At 29.1% G+C, this 15,559-nt stretch overlaps 2 protein-coding genes across 2 annotated transcripts; both read left to right on the forward strand.

Annotated features, from left to right (window-relative positions):
* The first annotated feature begins 2,622 nt into the window (after nt 1–2,622).
* On the forward strand, nt 2,623–6,958 carry LOC150034424 (uncharacterized). The gene is made up of 3 exons (XM_090316724.1): nt 2,623–3,459; nt 4,000–4,415; nt 4,996–6,958. Exons 1-3 carry the CDS (start codon nt 2,623–2,625, stop codon nt 6,956–6,958), a joined length of 3,216 nt encoding a protein of 1,071 aa, XP_090172850.1.
* A 3,344-nt stretch (nt 6,959–10,302) lies between these two features.
* LOC150034425 (uncharacterized) lies at nt 10,303–11,136 on the forward strand. The gene has a single exon (XM_090316534.1). It carries the CDS (start codon nt 10,554–10,556, stop codon nt 10,908–10,910), a length of 357 nt encoding a protein of 118 aa, XP_090172660.1. The 5' UTR covers nt 10,303–10,553; the 3' UTR covers nt 10,911–11,136.
* The last annotated feature ends 4,423 nt before the right edge of the window (nt 11,137–15,559 follow it).

Here is a 15,559-nt window from a genome sequence, read left to right on the forward strand (position 1 = left end):
TTTTTGAGAACAAGAAACAAGAATATGTTTGATAACTATTTATGTTCTTGTTACTTGAAAAAAAAAAAAAAAAACGAAACAAGAACAGAAACTTGTTTGATAACTATTTTTGTTTCTCGTTTCTTGTATTTTTTTCTTTATTTTTTTTCTTCATATTTTATAGTTTAAATATAATCTAATTATATAAAATAAAAAATAGCATGAATTAAAATATAAAAAATCATTATCAAATATTTAAATGATCTTACACATAAGTCTCGACGTAAAATTAATAAGAATAATACAATTGTTTCTATCATTCATATGTTGCAAAAATTTGATTTACAATATTATTTCTTATTCAAGTCATTTGTTTTAAATTTTAAATAATGTAGACTCAAATCTAACTCAATTATATTATTATGTAAATGTCGAGATTGTAAAAATATTGAAACGAATCTAAATGAATATCTTAATAAACAAAATTTAGATATTGTAAAATTGTAATTGGTTTCATATGTAAGAAAAATAAAAAATAAATTTAAAAATATATAAAAAATAAATTTAAAAAATATATAAAAATTCATATCACAAAATTTAAAATTTAAAATTTAAAAATATATTTATATTTACATATTGAAAAGGAAAATTATTTTAAATGACAAATATGCTGAAAATATTTACAAATAATAGCAAAATATCACAGTCTATCTACGATTGATTACTATCTATGTCTATCATGACATAGATAGACACAAATACTAGTCTATCGTGGTCTATCGCAGATAGACAGTGAAATTTTGCTATATTTGTAAATATTTTGGTTCATTTTCTTATATTTGAAAACAATCCTATTGAAAGTTTGAAATTTGAAAATAAAAATAATTAATAAATCTAAATATTTAAAAATTCAAAATTAAATTTGCTATATTTGTAAATATTTTGGTTCCTTTTCCTATATTTGAAAACAACTCGATTGAAAATTTAAAATTTGAAAATCAAAATAATATCTAAATCTAAATATTTGAAAACTCAAAATTCAAAATTAAATTAACATATAAATATAAATATAATAATAAAGAAAATAAACACAAATCAAAGAAAGAAATAATTATAGAAGAAATATATATATATATATATATATATATATAGAAAAGGAAATATATAAGAAAGAAAGAAAAGTAAAATAAAAAAGTCTCCACTAATATTTAATCCCAAGACCATGAAGAAGCTAATAGGAGAAACTACTTTTTGAAATTCCTCAATTTTGGCTCCATTTTTAGGAATGTTCCTCAAATTTTAGGAACAAGAAACAAAAATGGTTATCAAACAGACCAGTTTCTTTAAAACTTAAAAACTGAAACAGGAAACAGAAAACAGAAAACGAGAATGTTATCGAACATGCCCTTAGGCTCCCCCTAAGTCGAGACTCTCTCTTACCAAGAGTTTATCTTTCAACTTTTAGATGAAAACCACTCCACTTGATGAACATAGGCCCCCATAAGTTTGAGAGTCCCTTATCAAGTTATTGAAGAATAAACCAGCATGATCTAGAGTAAGTCTCAAGATTTATAAAAATACAATCTTCTCCGATGAAAGATTGATACACTTGTGGTTTGAGAGAAAACGCACAAGACAACCGATTTCAAAATGACCAGCCCTAAAATTGAACAAAAGCACAATGTGTGTGTATATATATATATAGCTAGCTTTGGGAAGATTCATTATATATAGCTAGCTTTGGGAAGATAATCAAGAAATGAATAAATCATCTCTTGAGAAAAAAAATACAACAGATCACAAAATCTGCATAAAAATCTTGACAGATAAGAAAAAAACATTATGTAGAATTTTCTGTCTATCACGTATAATGTCCTTGACAATGTCATAGTATGTTACATAAACATGTTTTTCTAATTCCTGTAATACATAAACCAACCATATACTACAATGAAAAATGCCCTAACATATATAAATACTTAACCATCTTGATTTGTGTTTTAATTCTAAATAAAAGCAAAGCGATCAAATGCTTCCTCCAAGAGGTAAATCATTCATCCCTTCATTTTCGTCTTTCCATACGATTTATTATTTGGGTTTACCTCTGACTTGTTAGATCAATCAACCTACTCGATAACATATTGTTTGTAATAATTTATTAGAATTGTCAATTTGGACATCTCACATTGGAGATTAGAGTTTCGATCCCACACTTTATGAACTAAAAAAACAAACTATTAGAATCAAAATAAAATATTTAGACATATATTTGAAAACCTTGAACATACTAAGTCATCCATCATCAACAAATCATATCAACAGTAAAACAGTTACATTCTGTTTATTAGTTACAACAGAATTAGTTACAACAATTTATTTGTTAAATTCTGTTATAACAATTTATTTGTTACAACAGTTATGATTCTGTTTGAGTTTATTTGTATTTTCCAGCTGTTATTTAGTCAAGCAAACTAACAAGTTCTTCTATAAAAGGAACTTGAAGTATGTAAATACAATAAGTGAAAGTAATAAGAAAGTATTTCCACATACCTTTTCTCTCCATTTGTTATGGTATCAGAGCATTTCCGCAGGAGAGAAAATTAAAAACCCACCCGAACGCCATTACCCTCGTGCAGTCCTATCATGACGACATCAGAGAGTTCAACGTTCGGCAACTCTTCGGAACTCGACGCCCAAATGAATCCCTTCATCCTTCATCATTCAATCATCCCAACCATCAATCTAGTATCTACACCACTTGCAGGATCAAGCAACTACTCTTCATGGAGCAGAGCAATGACACTTGTATTATCAGGGAAGAACAAGATTGGTTTTATTACTGGAACGATTGAAAAACCATCAGAAGGAAGCTTACAATCAGCATGGAGATGTAATAATGATGTGATAACCTCATGGATTATCAACTCAGTCTCAAAAGAAATTGCTGCCAGCTTAGTTTACAGGGGAAGCGTCAAAGAGATATGGGATGAATTACAAGAAAGGTACCGTCGGTCCAATGGGCCACATATATACCAGTTGAGAAAGGATCTTATAACTACTACTCAAGGAAACCTTTCAGTGGAAGTATATTATGCAAAAATTACTACGATATGGCAAGAACTTGTTGAATACAGACCAACGGATGAATGTACTTGTCAAGGGTCAAAGAAGATGATAGAATTCTTGAATGCAGAATTTGTAATGACATTTCTTATGAGCTTAAACGAGTCATATGCACAAATCAGAGCACAAATTCTATTGATCGACCCTCTACCAACAATAAACAAGGCATTCTCTCTTATCATCCAAGAAGAAAGGCAAAGATCCATTGGATCCATACCTACAATTGAAAGTATAACTTTAATGGCTAATGTTGAGAAAAGGTTTACATCTGAGAAATCTAAGAAGAAAGATACTCAGCCAATATGCACTAACTGGGATATAGAGGTCATATTTCTGACAAATGTTATAGACTACATGGTTATCCACCAGGGCATAGACTAGCAAATAACAATTCAGTCCATCAACAAAGGCCGCAGAACTCTATGCAAACTAGTAATGAAAAGCTATTAGAAGCTCCTAAGAGTAATCAGTCTGCCTTCTTTGCCAGCCTGAATAATGACCAATACTCACAGCTCTTGAACATGCTGCAAACACATTTGAATACTCAACAAATTGATGAGATCCCTAAGACAGATACTACCCACAATAGCAGGTACATGTCTTTCTACTTCACTCATCGATTCTTGTTGGATCATTGATTCTGGAGCCTCTTCTCATATATGCCATGATAAATCTATGTTTAAAGAACTACACAACACTCAAAATATGTCAGTTATACTACCAACTAAAGCTCGTTTGAAGGTTGAGTATGTAGGGGACATTCTAATAGCAAAACAGTTGATATTGAAGGATGTTCTATACATTCCTGATTTCAAATACAACTTGCTATCAATGAGTGCTTTACTTAAGAATGAAAGATATTCTATATCCTTTACTAACACCAATTGTATCATTCAGGACAAGTCAGTTTCGAGAATGCTTAGGAGGGCTGAACTAATCAGTGACTTATACTTACTCAAAGTAAATGATGAAAAGAATAAAGACTTGTCTATTGAATCTGCTGACTGGCCTATTGAATCTGCTGTGTTTTTGTGTAAAGCTTCTGCAACTACTTGGCATAATCATATGAGACACCCCTCTATTAGTAGAATAAAAGAATTATCAAAGATTATAGAGATTTCTGATTTCTCAAATTGTAAACAATTCTGTCACATTTGTCCTTTAGCTAAACAGAAGCGTCTTTCATTTCCTGCCTTAAATAATGTTGTTGAGAATATTTTCGACCTTGTGCACTGTGATATATGGGGTCCCTTTAAAACCCGAACACATGCAGGTCACACTTACTTTGCCACCATTGTTGATGATAAATCAAGGTACACATGGATACATCTCTTGGAAAATAAAAGTGACATTCTACAAGTCATTTCCAGTTTATTCAAACTTGTTGAGACTCAATTCTCAAAGAAAATCAAAAGTTTTCGTTCTGATAATGCTCCTGAATTAAATTTCAGAGAGTTTTTTTTTTTGCCAAAACAAGAACTACTTATCAATTCTCTTGTGCATATATTCCTCAACAGAATTCAGTGGTTGAAAGGAAACATCAACACCTCCTCAACGTTGCAAGAGCCCTAATGTTTCAGTCCAATGTTCCTCTCACTTTTTGGGGAGAATGCGTCCTCACTGCAGCATACTTAATCAACAGAACACCTATGGTTTTACTATCCAACAACACTCCCTATGTTGTTCTGTTTAAAAAACTGTTGACTATGGCTTCATAAAGACATTCGGATGCCTTGCCTATGCTTCTACACCAACAGTCAACAGGTCTAAATTCGATCCAAGAGCAAGACCATGTGTTTTCATGGGATATCCATCAGGTATAAAGGGCTATAAGCTATATGATATGACTAAAATGACATTTTTTTATCTCCAGGGATGTCTTATTCTTTGAAGAAAGGTTCCCATTCCAGTCTGTCAAGAAGACAACAAGCCCATTTCACATGATTTTATTGATCAGTTCATCATACCAAGCCCATTATTTGATCACTTTGAAAACAAAGGTATTATTGAAAATCTTGTTGTTAATACCTTAGAACGCTTATGTGAGGATAACCACGGTATTGATGATTTACAACCTCATATTGAAACCTCAGAAGAAACCAATCATACCACCCAAACAACCATTCCCACAGCCCCAAGAAGGTCATCGAGAGCACATTACCCATCCTCCCACCTAAAAGACTTTTACTGTAACCTCACATCCCACAGAAAATCACCCTTTCCTCTTCACAAATACCTCTCATATAATGCTTACAACCAAAACCATAAGACATACATCCTAAATGTCACTTCCATCTATGAACCCGCCTATTACCACCAAGCCGCGAACCACCAGATTTGGAAGAAGGCTATGGCAGAGGAAATAGAAGCCATGGAACGAACTAATACATGGACTATTGTCTCTCTTCCAAAGAATCATCATACCATAGGCAGTAAATGGGTTTACAAAGTCAAGTACAAACAAGATGGAACAGTTGACAGATATAAGGCGAGACTTGTAGCAAAAGGCTACAATCAACAAGAAGGAATAGATTTCTCAGACACCTTCTCACCTGTTGCCAAAATTGTCACTGTTAAACTCTTCTTCGCCCTTGTTGCATCCTACAATTGGTCACTCACTCAAATGGACATCAATAATGCCTTCCTAAATGGTGATTTGTTTGAAGAAGTGCATATGTCTTTGCCATTGGGTTATCAAACCTCACAAGTACCACGGAAATGTGAGAAACTAGCCTGCAAACTTAACAAATCTATATATGGGCTGAAACAAGCCTCAAGACAATGGTTTCTCAAGTTTACTACTGCTCTATCTTCACATGGCTTTCATCAATCCAAGTCTGATTATTCTCTTTTTACCCGAGGACATGGACATGATTTTGTAGCATTGTTGGTATATGTAGATGACATATTACTAACTGGACCATCCCCTCAAATAATCAGCTCAGTCAAAGAAGTCCTCAAAGGACATTTCAAACTCAAGGATTTAGGCCATGCGAAATATTTTCTAGGATTAGAATTATCCAGATCTCAACAAGGGATCATGATTTCCCAAAGAAAATATTTCCTCCAAATACTTAAGGATACTAGATTTCTTGAAGCTAAACTAGCTACAACTCCTATGGATCCCAATTTGAAACTATCAAAGAATGAAGGAGAGCTTCTAAAGGCAGATGACATCACATGTTATAGGAAACTGATTGACAGGCTTATATATCTTCAAATATCTCGGCCAGACATATGCTTTGTTGTTCATCGGCTAAGCCAATTCATCCACAGCCCCACTAAAGCTCACTTAAATACTGCTCATCACTTACTCAGGTACCTAAAACGGTCTCCTGGACAAGGCATTTTAATCAGCCCTATCACTTCATTTCATTTAAAAGCCTTTGTGGATGCTGATTGGGGATCATGTCCTGATACTAGAAGATCCATTACTGGTTTCTGCATATTCCTAAGGGCATCTATCATATCATGGAAATCAAAGAAACAAGCCACCGTTTCTAGATCTTCTGTAGAAGCGGAGTATAGGGCATTAGCCTCAGTTACTAGTGAATTAATGTGGATCTCTCAACTCCTCAAAGATCTTCAGGTTAAGATCCTAATGCCCACTACTGTATTCTGTGACAATCAAACTGCTATTGCCATTGCCTCTAATCCAATGTTTCATGAGAGGACAAAACACATAGAAATTGATTGTCATTTTGTTCGGGACAAGATCGCTGATGGGTTCCTTAAGGTTCTCCTTATCCAATCTAGTCAACAACTCGCAGACATGTTCACTAAAGCATTGCCTACATCTGTTTTGTCTAAACTAGTATCCAAGTTGGGCATCATTGACATTCATCGTCCAACTTGAGGGGGAGTATCAATAGTAAAACAGTTACATTCTGTTTATTAGTTACAACAATTTATTTGTTATATTCTGTTATAACAATTTATTTGTTACAACAGTTATGATTCTGTTTGAGTTTGTTTGTATTTTCCAGCTGTTAGTTAGTCAAGCAAACTAACAAGTTCTTCTATAAAAGGAACTTGAAGTATGTAAATACAATAAGTGAAAGTAATAAGAAAGTATTTCCACATACCTTTTCTCTCCATTTGTTAAATCATTTACAATTTAATCATAGACAAAATGAAACATTTGTCGAACTCCATAGACCAAAATATTTGTGTTACTTTATTTTTCTAAAAAGTTAAATTCATACAAAAAAAAAAAAAAAGAAAGAAAGAAAGAAAGAAAGAAAAAAGAAAAAATTGGAAATATTTTTTTGACCCATAGGTTTTGAATTGATTTACACTTGATCGTTAAATTTCAAAATATTATATTATTAACCCTCAATTTTAAATTTAACTTCTATTTAGTTTTTAGGTTTTAAAATGTTACACTTATACGGTTGAGTTTGTAGTTTAGTTTTCATTTAATCCCTAATTATATTATTTTATACTTTTGTACCTTTATTTTTTTTACTAATAACCACCTTGATATTTGACAGAAACTTTCATCTACTTAATTTAAAGTAATTATGATGTGAAAATTTTTAATATAGTGATGAAAAATTAGAGAAAACTAATATAATTATAAATAATTTAATTATTAAAATTAATTAATTGTCATTAACACTAAAGATTGAAAATGAGTATACAATGAAAAACCAAATTTATTAAAAATATAAATCTTATAATCTTAAAGAGACTAAATTGAAACAAAATTTAAAACTCGAGATAAAAATGTATCAATTTAGAATTTAAAGATAAAAAAAAAAAAAAAAAAACTCATGAAGTATTTTTTGAAAAGGAGAAAAAGAAAAGTTAGTAATTTGGGAGTAAATGTTAAGATTAGATGAGAGGGTGAGTGAGCGTGCATGGGAGCAATGATTTTAGCAGAGGTTGTCCAGACATTAGACAGTGGATGAGCAACTATATTTCTGATGCACACTGCTCCCTCCTTTTTTTAATATTACATATCAATCCTTCCAACCACATAATTTTCTCCACAAAATTACAAACCCAAAGTTTTCTCTCTTTTTTTTTTTTCCTCTTTGCTTTTCTACCCTTTCAATAATACTATTTAGATCTCAAAACTACTTTTATTCCTGTACTTCTCGGATTAGTTTATTTTGATCCATATGTTTCTAAAAACTGACGATACAATTGGTAATGAGAGAAGTAACTTATCTATCTTATTAAAATTATGACGTCTCTTGATTTTTTCAATATGGGATTGATCCTCAATATTTTCTCTCAAAATGATACCTTTTTTAATTCATCATTCTTGAAATATATCCCAATTTTTATTTTTTTGACTTCATAGGCTTTGATACTATATTAGAGAACACGAGATTTCATCTCAAAATCAATTGGTAATAAAAGATAGCCTATTTTAGTCTCTTTATTTTAATTTTTGTTTCATTTCTAAAGGATAAAAATAGTTATTTTTTTAGAAGTACAAATACTAAAACTAAAATTGAAAGCATAGAGAATAAAACGAATATTATAAAAGTATAAAGATAAAAATAAACCAAGACTAAAAACATAGAGACTAAAGTATTCTTTTAATGGAAAAAACTCGGGTGTAGTCTGTGCAACCCCGGTTGCACCCAATTTAAAAAAATATTAAAAAATATTATTTTTTATATAAGAGAAGGAGATGCATGAAGTTAGGTGCAACTAGATAAGTATTATGCACCACCTTTTTTTTTTTTTAGTTCTTTCCCTTTTCAATTAACAATTATATTACCAAACAAACAACATTTTCCCGACAACCCTAGCACCAAAACACGACATATACATTGTACATGCATGTTTTGAAATCGTAGGCTGTTTTATTTTTCTTTTTATTTTTCTTTTTCTTTTTCCTTTTCTTTTCTCTGTAGTGAACCACGTGGATGTTTGCATCAAAGTTCGTAGAGATCTGATAAAAGCCAATTGATTAGACGAAATTTCATGCTTAGTTAAAGCCTGACTCTTTGGAGAGAGAGAGAGAGATATAGAAAGAAAAAAGTAACTTATTTAGTGGTAGACAGAGGAAGAACAAATGTGATTTCAACAATAATAATAATAATTATTATAAACTCTTAGGACTAACTTGAAATTTAAGTCAAATTTCAAAATTTTAGTTCTTAAAACGTAACTAGTATCACAAATTTGGTCTTTATTGACGATAAAAAAAATGTCAAAAAGATGTATATTGATGGTAAAAAAATATCAAGAAAGTCCGACTATCAACAAAACGAAAAATATGTATATCAACAAAGACGAAATTTGTAGTTGTGAAGGATTAAATGATTAAATTCAAATTCAAGAAAAAAAACAAGTGTTTTCTACCAAAATAGAGAGGGCGCAACTTTAGAAATTTAACTTAATTAAAACGAGTTGATGGGACAATTTCATCTATTTTCACCCCGCCCCTGTTAATTGTTTTTCTTTTAAAGGTAATAAATCGAAATAATCAAAGGAAATGACTTTACAACCTAAAATCAAGCACAAACAAAATACAACTACAAATAATAAAATACAAGATAAAGAAAATAACCAAACTCACTTAAAACACCTGATTAGAAAAACAAATCCCAAGGAGAAGAACCTGCGTGAATTTCCTCAATAAACGTCCCAAGCTATTTACAATAACAAAGGAACACATCAGATCGAATAACCTAATAAATCACTTGGGGGCGCAAGTTAGGAAGCACTGTGGATTAAAAGGTTAATCCTTTTAAATATAGTAGATTACAACACACCATGTTACTCCCCAAATCTTTCGCCTTATACAATTTTTTGCACTAATATGAGAAATCCAATTAAGCTCTACTCTTCCACCGAGAATCCTATGAGAGCACTCTTTATTATGGCTCTTTCCTAATTAAAAAAAATTAATAAAATACTTACAAACGATCTAAAATATTATTCAATGAAGTCATTAATAATAGAACTCTCTTAATAACTGTGAAATAGAATATTGATTTTAAAAATTTATATATTCCTAATAATATTCCTAGAATATCTTTTATATTTCTTTCATAAATCTTACATATAAAATATTGTCAGTTACACTGTGATAGTCTCGTATTCAATCGAAACTCAGGTAAAATAAGGAAATACATGTGGAAGTGTATATTTGTTGCATTGGATCCTTCGCCGAAGTGCATAATTTAAAAGGTCTATTTTTTTCTTTATTTTATTTTATTTATGTTGTCTTTTTTTCTCTCTCTCTCTACTTGGAAACACCTTGAGAGCTAAAATCCAAAGCATTGAAAATCACAAGACAAAGAGGAAAGACATGTAGTGGCTTTGATAATTATATATCCTTTCTTTCAAATCTTATATTTTTTCCTATTATATATCATCATTCAATTTTTTCCTCAACACCTCCCCTCTCTCTAAATTTCTCTTTTTTTTTCCTTTTTTTTTTTTATGAAAATTTTCCATGCACGTATAATTATTTGAATTGAAAAATGGGTCTCTTCAATTCAAGTATTTTACTCTCTGAAAATGATGTAAACTCCATGGAATTCACTTTTCTTTTGAGATATGTCAATTCCAAGGAAGAAGAAGAAGAGAAAAATGGAAGCAACTTAGTTGTTGAAGATGATGACAATGGGTTCAAAACTCCAACATCTTTGGAGCATAAAATTCCAACAAGTCTCCGGTGTCCAAAGGCGCCGAGGAAACCGAAACCTCGGCCGTTGACGAAGCGGAAGGCGGCGGAACGACACCGTTTGTTGCTGGATCTTTCCACTGAGATTCAGTCTTTGTTTCCAGCTGATTTTCTTGTAGGCCTTGGCGGTAAGATCAAGAGGGTTAGACAATAAAGAAACAAAAACTTTGATTCATAACCAAAAAAAATTGTACTGCTATGGTTTCTTTTTTCTTTTTTCTCTCTTGGGCTTTAGTTGTCAAAATTGATATTGTAGAAATATTGGGTTTCTCTGTTTAGATATGATCTCTCCTCCGGCAGTCTTCTCCGGCAGCGGCGAGGTGCAACTTGTTAGCTTAAAATCTGAATCTTAACATAAATATCATAACAAAATTTATGAATGTCTATTTTCCTTTTTCTTTTTCTTTTTTCTTTTGGTAATAGTCTTCTTCACTGAAATATGGTTGAATTCACAGTTTATGAATGTTTTAATTGAATTACCCACGTTTGAGAGGATGATAATTAAGGCTCGTTTGTTATCGGTTTTCGATTTTTTAAAATCAAGTTTATTTTCTCTCCATTTCTAAAGAGTTGAATTCTTAACCAAATTTAAAAACTAAAAAACATGTTTTTAAAAACTTTTTTAGGCTTTTTGATAACCACTTGACATTTGATTTTTGGTTTTTAGTTAAAATTTAAGTTTATAAACACTCTTTCTACTTTTAAATTTTTGCTTTGTTTCCACTTTTTACGAATGTTTTAAAAAATCGAATCAAAATTTGGAAACTAAAAATAATATTTTTTTAAAAAAACTTATTTTTGTATTTTGAATTTGGTTAAAAATTCAAATCTTATAATAAGAAAAATGCAAATTCTTGTATGATACTGAGAGAAAAATATGTTTAATTTTTTTTTTTTAAAAAAAATGAAATGGATATCAAAACGAGTTTAATTTTTCAAAACTTGATTTGAATTTTTTAAAAAAATAGTAAAAAAAGTAGATAACAAAGTAAAAAACTTAGAGGTAAGCTTAACTTTCAAAAAAAATAAATAAATAAATAAATAGTAATCAAATAAGGTCTAATTAATTAAGCTTATCTATCGAATTAGGATCGATAATTAATGAAGAGTGGAATAGTGGATAATATTATAATGAGTGTAATTGCAAAGCCAATGTATTAGAAATTAGAAAATATAAACACATAGGATTCTCATGTTCATCCATGGCGTTTTTGAAATTAATTGGGTCCCTTCACATATAACTACAGTTGACTTTGGTGAACAAAATGTGGTTTGGATTTTTTTTTTTTTTTTCCTTTTTAATGTCATTTTGACTAATAGCAAATATTTTAGTCATTTTAGCTACATTTATTTAAAAAAAAAATTCTTACGAAATAATTTTTTTTTAGGTTACAAATTGTGATTGAACAATTAAACCGACGCAATTAAATATTTTTATTTGACTTTGATGTTTGAAAGACAAGGAGTCCAAGAAAAGACCTTTGAGAAAGGGAAAAGGAAAGAGCATATGAGAAGGATGTTTTTTTTTCCCCCTTTTGCAGATCATTTAAAATTATTAAAAGGGACTTAACTTTTGAAAACTGCAAGGGTTATTATTATTATTATTATTATTTCCTTTTTTTTTTTCTACTTTTTCACTTTTATTTATTTATTAATTAATTGATTAATTTTTTAAATCTCACGCCTTTCCTCGAAATTAGATAATACTAAGAACAGGGATGCCTTCTTTGTAGCTTTCCAAAGGTATAATCATTCCACTCTCAATTCCAATGCAACGAACTCTACCCCTTCCCAAATTTTCTTACCTTTTCCTTTAACCTTTTTAATCCATAATGGATTAGGTTTAATTATACTTTGGTCAAATATTTTAAATTTTTATTCATTTTGATTTTCTTATACTTTCAAATTGTTCATTTTAATTAATCCCTATTTCAAAACCGTTCCACAATTATCAATTTTGATTCCTTTTAGTTCCTATTTTATTTTGGTCTTTGTAATTTCAAAAAGTGACTATTTTGATCTATTCATTTTCATTTTTACTTCATACGTAATGGATTAAAATGATCACTTTTTGAAAATTCAAGAGTCAAAATTGAAAATAGAATGACCAAAATGTATATTTTGAAAGTATATAGGCATAAAATGAACCAAAGTTAAAAGTACAAGTACCAAAATTGTATTTAAACCAATCGGATAAATGGTTTTACCATTATTAATGAAAACATTTGGAAATCTATTTTTCAAAGTATGTTTTGTAATCATTTAATTTTTAATTTTTGAAAATTTAGTTTATAAACCTTACTTTTATATTTAAGGTTTTTTTTTTCTTTTGTCTTTTTGTTATACACTTTCAACCTATGTTTTTAAGAACCATGCAAAATTTTTGCAACCTACAAAAAGGTGGATTTTAAAAAGCCTTTTTTTTTAAGATTTTGACTAAGAGAATAATTCAAGTGTTTCTTCAAGTAATGTAAAAATCACAGTATGAAATTTAGAGGAGAGCAAGCATAAATTTAAAAAATATAATAATAAAAACAAAATCGTTATCAAACGGAGCTCTAGTTTTCTGAACTTGACTTAGATTTTAATATAGACAATGGATAACAAAATATAGAAACTTATGAAGTAATTTTTATAAGCTTAATTATTAAAAAAATTAATAATAATAAATTGTTATCAAACGAAGCTTGAACTTTTAAGTATGTGTCTATTTGATCTTTGAATTGTAAGTTTTATGTTAAATAAGTTATGGACTTAAAATTGCTTAATAGATTCTTAAATTTTTAATTACGACCATAAAATTTCTAAACATTAAAAAATATATAATAGATTCTAAAACTTTCAATTTTGTGTTCCATTCTATATCCTAATAAGTTTTTTACTCATTTTACATATTATCTTAAATTCATGTAGCTACTAAATATATAAATGAAATTTTAGGGTTTTATTAGACAGAAGAATTAATTTTATATATAATATATCAATTACCAATTAATGTTTTAAAATTTTGAAAATATCAAAAACCCTATTAGATGCAAAACTAAAACTTTAATGACTTATTAGACACATAACTTAATATTTAGGAACTTATTAAATACAAAATTGAAAGTTCAAAAATCTATTAAAACACTTTTAGAATAAAGTTTGGGAACTACATAGATACAACCTAAAAACTTCAGAGGTTGAACTAGTAATTTAACCTATATAATTTCTAATTTCACTATAAAAAAATATGTCTATTATTCTAAGTTCAAAATTTAAAATGATACAATTATTAATTTATGAATTAAAATGATACAACCCAAAATTTAAGGAATATAAATAGATAGTTTCCCAAAAACTTTATTTAGGAAGTTAGTAAGCTAATGGGCCTTTATTAATATAAAAAAAAATATTTAAAAATATTTACACTTTATAGTAAAATATTTTAAAAGTACAAAATACTTTTGAACTTTTTGCTATAAAATGTGAATATTTTTTAGATTTTTCTATTTATAAGAATTTCTCATAAGCTAACATAGACATATATAGTTCAGCTAACATAGACATATATAGTTCAACGATTAATGATTAATCAAGACACTATTTAATATATTGATATATTAACAATTAAACTATATATGTTCATGTTTAATGGTCATCCAATGATCGATAATTTGATCTTTCAACGCTTGATCAAGACATTCTTTCTTTCTTTGAAGTCAGAGATTCAGATCTTCAAATATATTTTCAAGAAATTAATTTCACAATTATAGGCTTGTGAATAATGATTTTAGGCAGGATTAAAAAAAAGAAACCACTCAACTTTATTGCTTGTTTAAAATATACATCTACTCTTTCGAAAGTTGTAATATTATCCTTAACGACTTACATATCAAAATTATTTTTAGAGAAGAAATTTGTTAGAATTGTGAATGTAAATTAGGACTTGAAATGGATGTGACGATGATTTAGAAAACAGTGTGACAAGTTTTTTTTGTACTAATTTTCGTCCTAAACCACTATCACGTTATTCTCGAAGAAATAATCAAATTAGAGCTACAATGCAAGCATTGGATCATCTTTGATTTGTTTAGAATTAAAGTAAAATAAAAGGGTTAATTAAGTGTATAAATACTTTGAAATGAAATGGAGATTTTTTGTGGCAGGTCTTTAATATTCTTGCTCTCCAATTTCAGGGACGTTGAATCTTCATCTCCACAAAAGTCTTCCTTGCCATAACTCGAACAAGAATCCAGACTTGTGGAAACCTTTTTGAAGGTTGGGGAATAGGGATAATTTTCATAGATAACTTTTTTCTTAAGAGAGATACATCAATTGGCTTAACCCATTATATAAATGTCCTATTTCTAGTGACCACTTACGCCAACCCTAATTAAATCATATATATTTTTTAATATTTGATATTGAAAGAAATATACTTAAACTATTTGAATTGATATATATACAGAGTAATCTATATTAATACATGGAATATTTTCAAATATAGAAAAATAAATCAAAATAATTATAAATATAACAAAATTTCACTATCTATCCGTAATATATTGTGATAGACTACTATCTGTGTCTATCTGTATCATGATAAACACAAATAGCAGTTGTGATAGACCGCGATATTTTGCTATTATTTATAAATATTTTCATCAGTTTTTTCATTTAAAATGATTTCCCTTAATACATTGATGATTTTTTTATATATATATATTTAATATGTCAAATACAACAAATATATATTCCATCATTTAATATATCAAATATATATTAACACGTTCTGTTATTATTATTGGCACGCAATTTTTC

The sequence above is a fragment of the Benincasa hispida genome, chromosome 8, assembly GCF_027475165.1.
Source record: "Benincasa hispida cultivar pf3 chromosome 8, pf3_genome.v1.1, whole genome shotgun sequence".
Classification (NCBI taxonomy): Eukaryota; Viridiplantae; Streptophyta; class Magnoliopsida; order Cucurbitales; family Cucurbitaceae; genus Benincasa; species Benincasa hispida.

Bases quoted from the DNA above. Each gene is read 5' to 3' on its own strand.
- LOC150034424 (XM_090316724.1), top strand. From the start codon at position 2,623: ATGACGACATCAGAGAGTTCAACGTTCGGCAACTCTTCGGAACTCGAC. The intron at 3,460-3,999 runs GTTATCCACCAG...TGTATCATTCAG, and splicing joins CAAATGTTATAGACTACATG to GACAAGTCAGTTTCGAGAAT. The intron at 4,416-4,995 runs GTACACATGGAT...TATTCTTTGAAG, and splicing joins ATTGTTGATGATAAATCAAG to AAAGGTTCCCATTCCAGTCT.
- LOC150034425 (XM_090316534.1), top strand. From the start codon at position 10,554: ATGGGTCTCTTCAATTCAAGTATTTTACTCTCTGAAAATGATGTAAAC.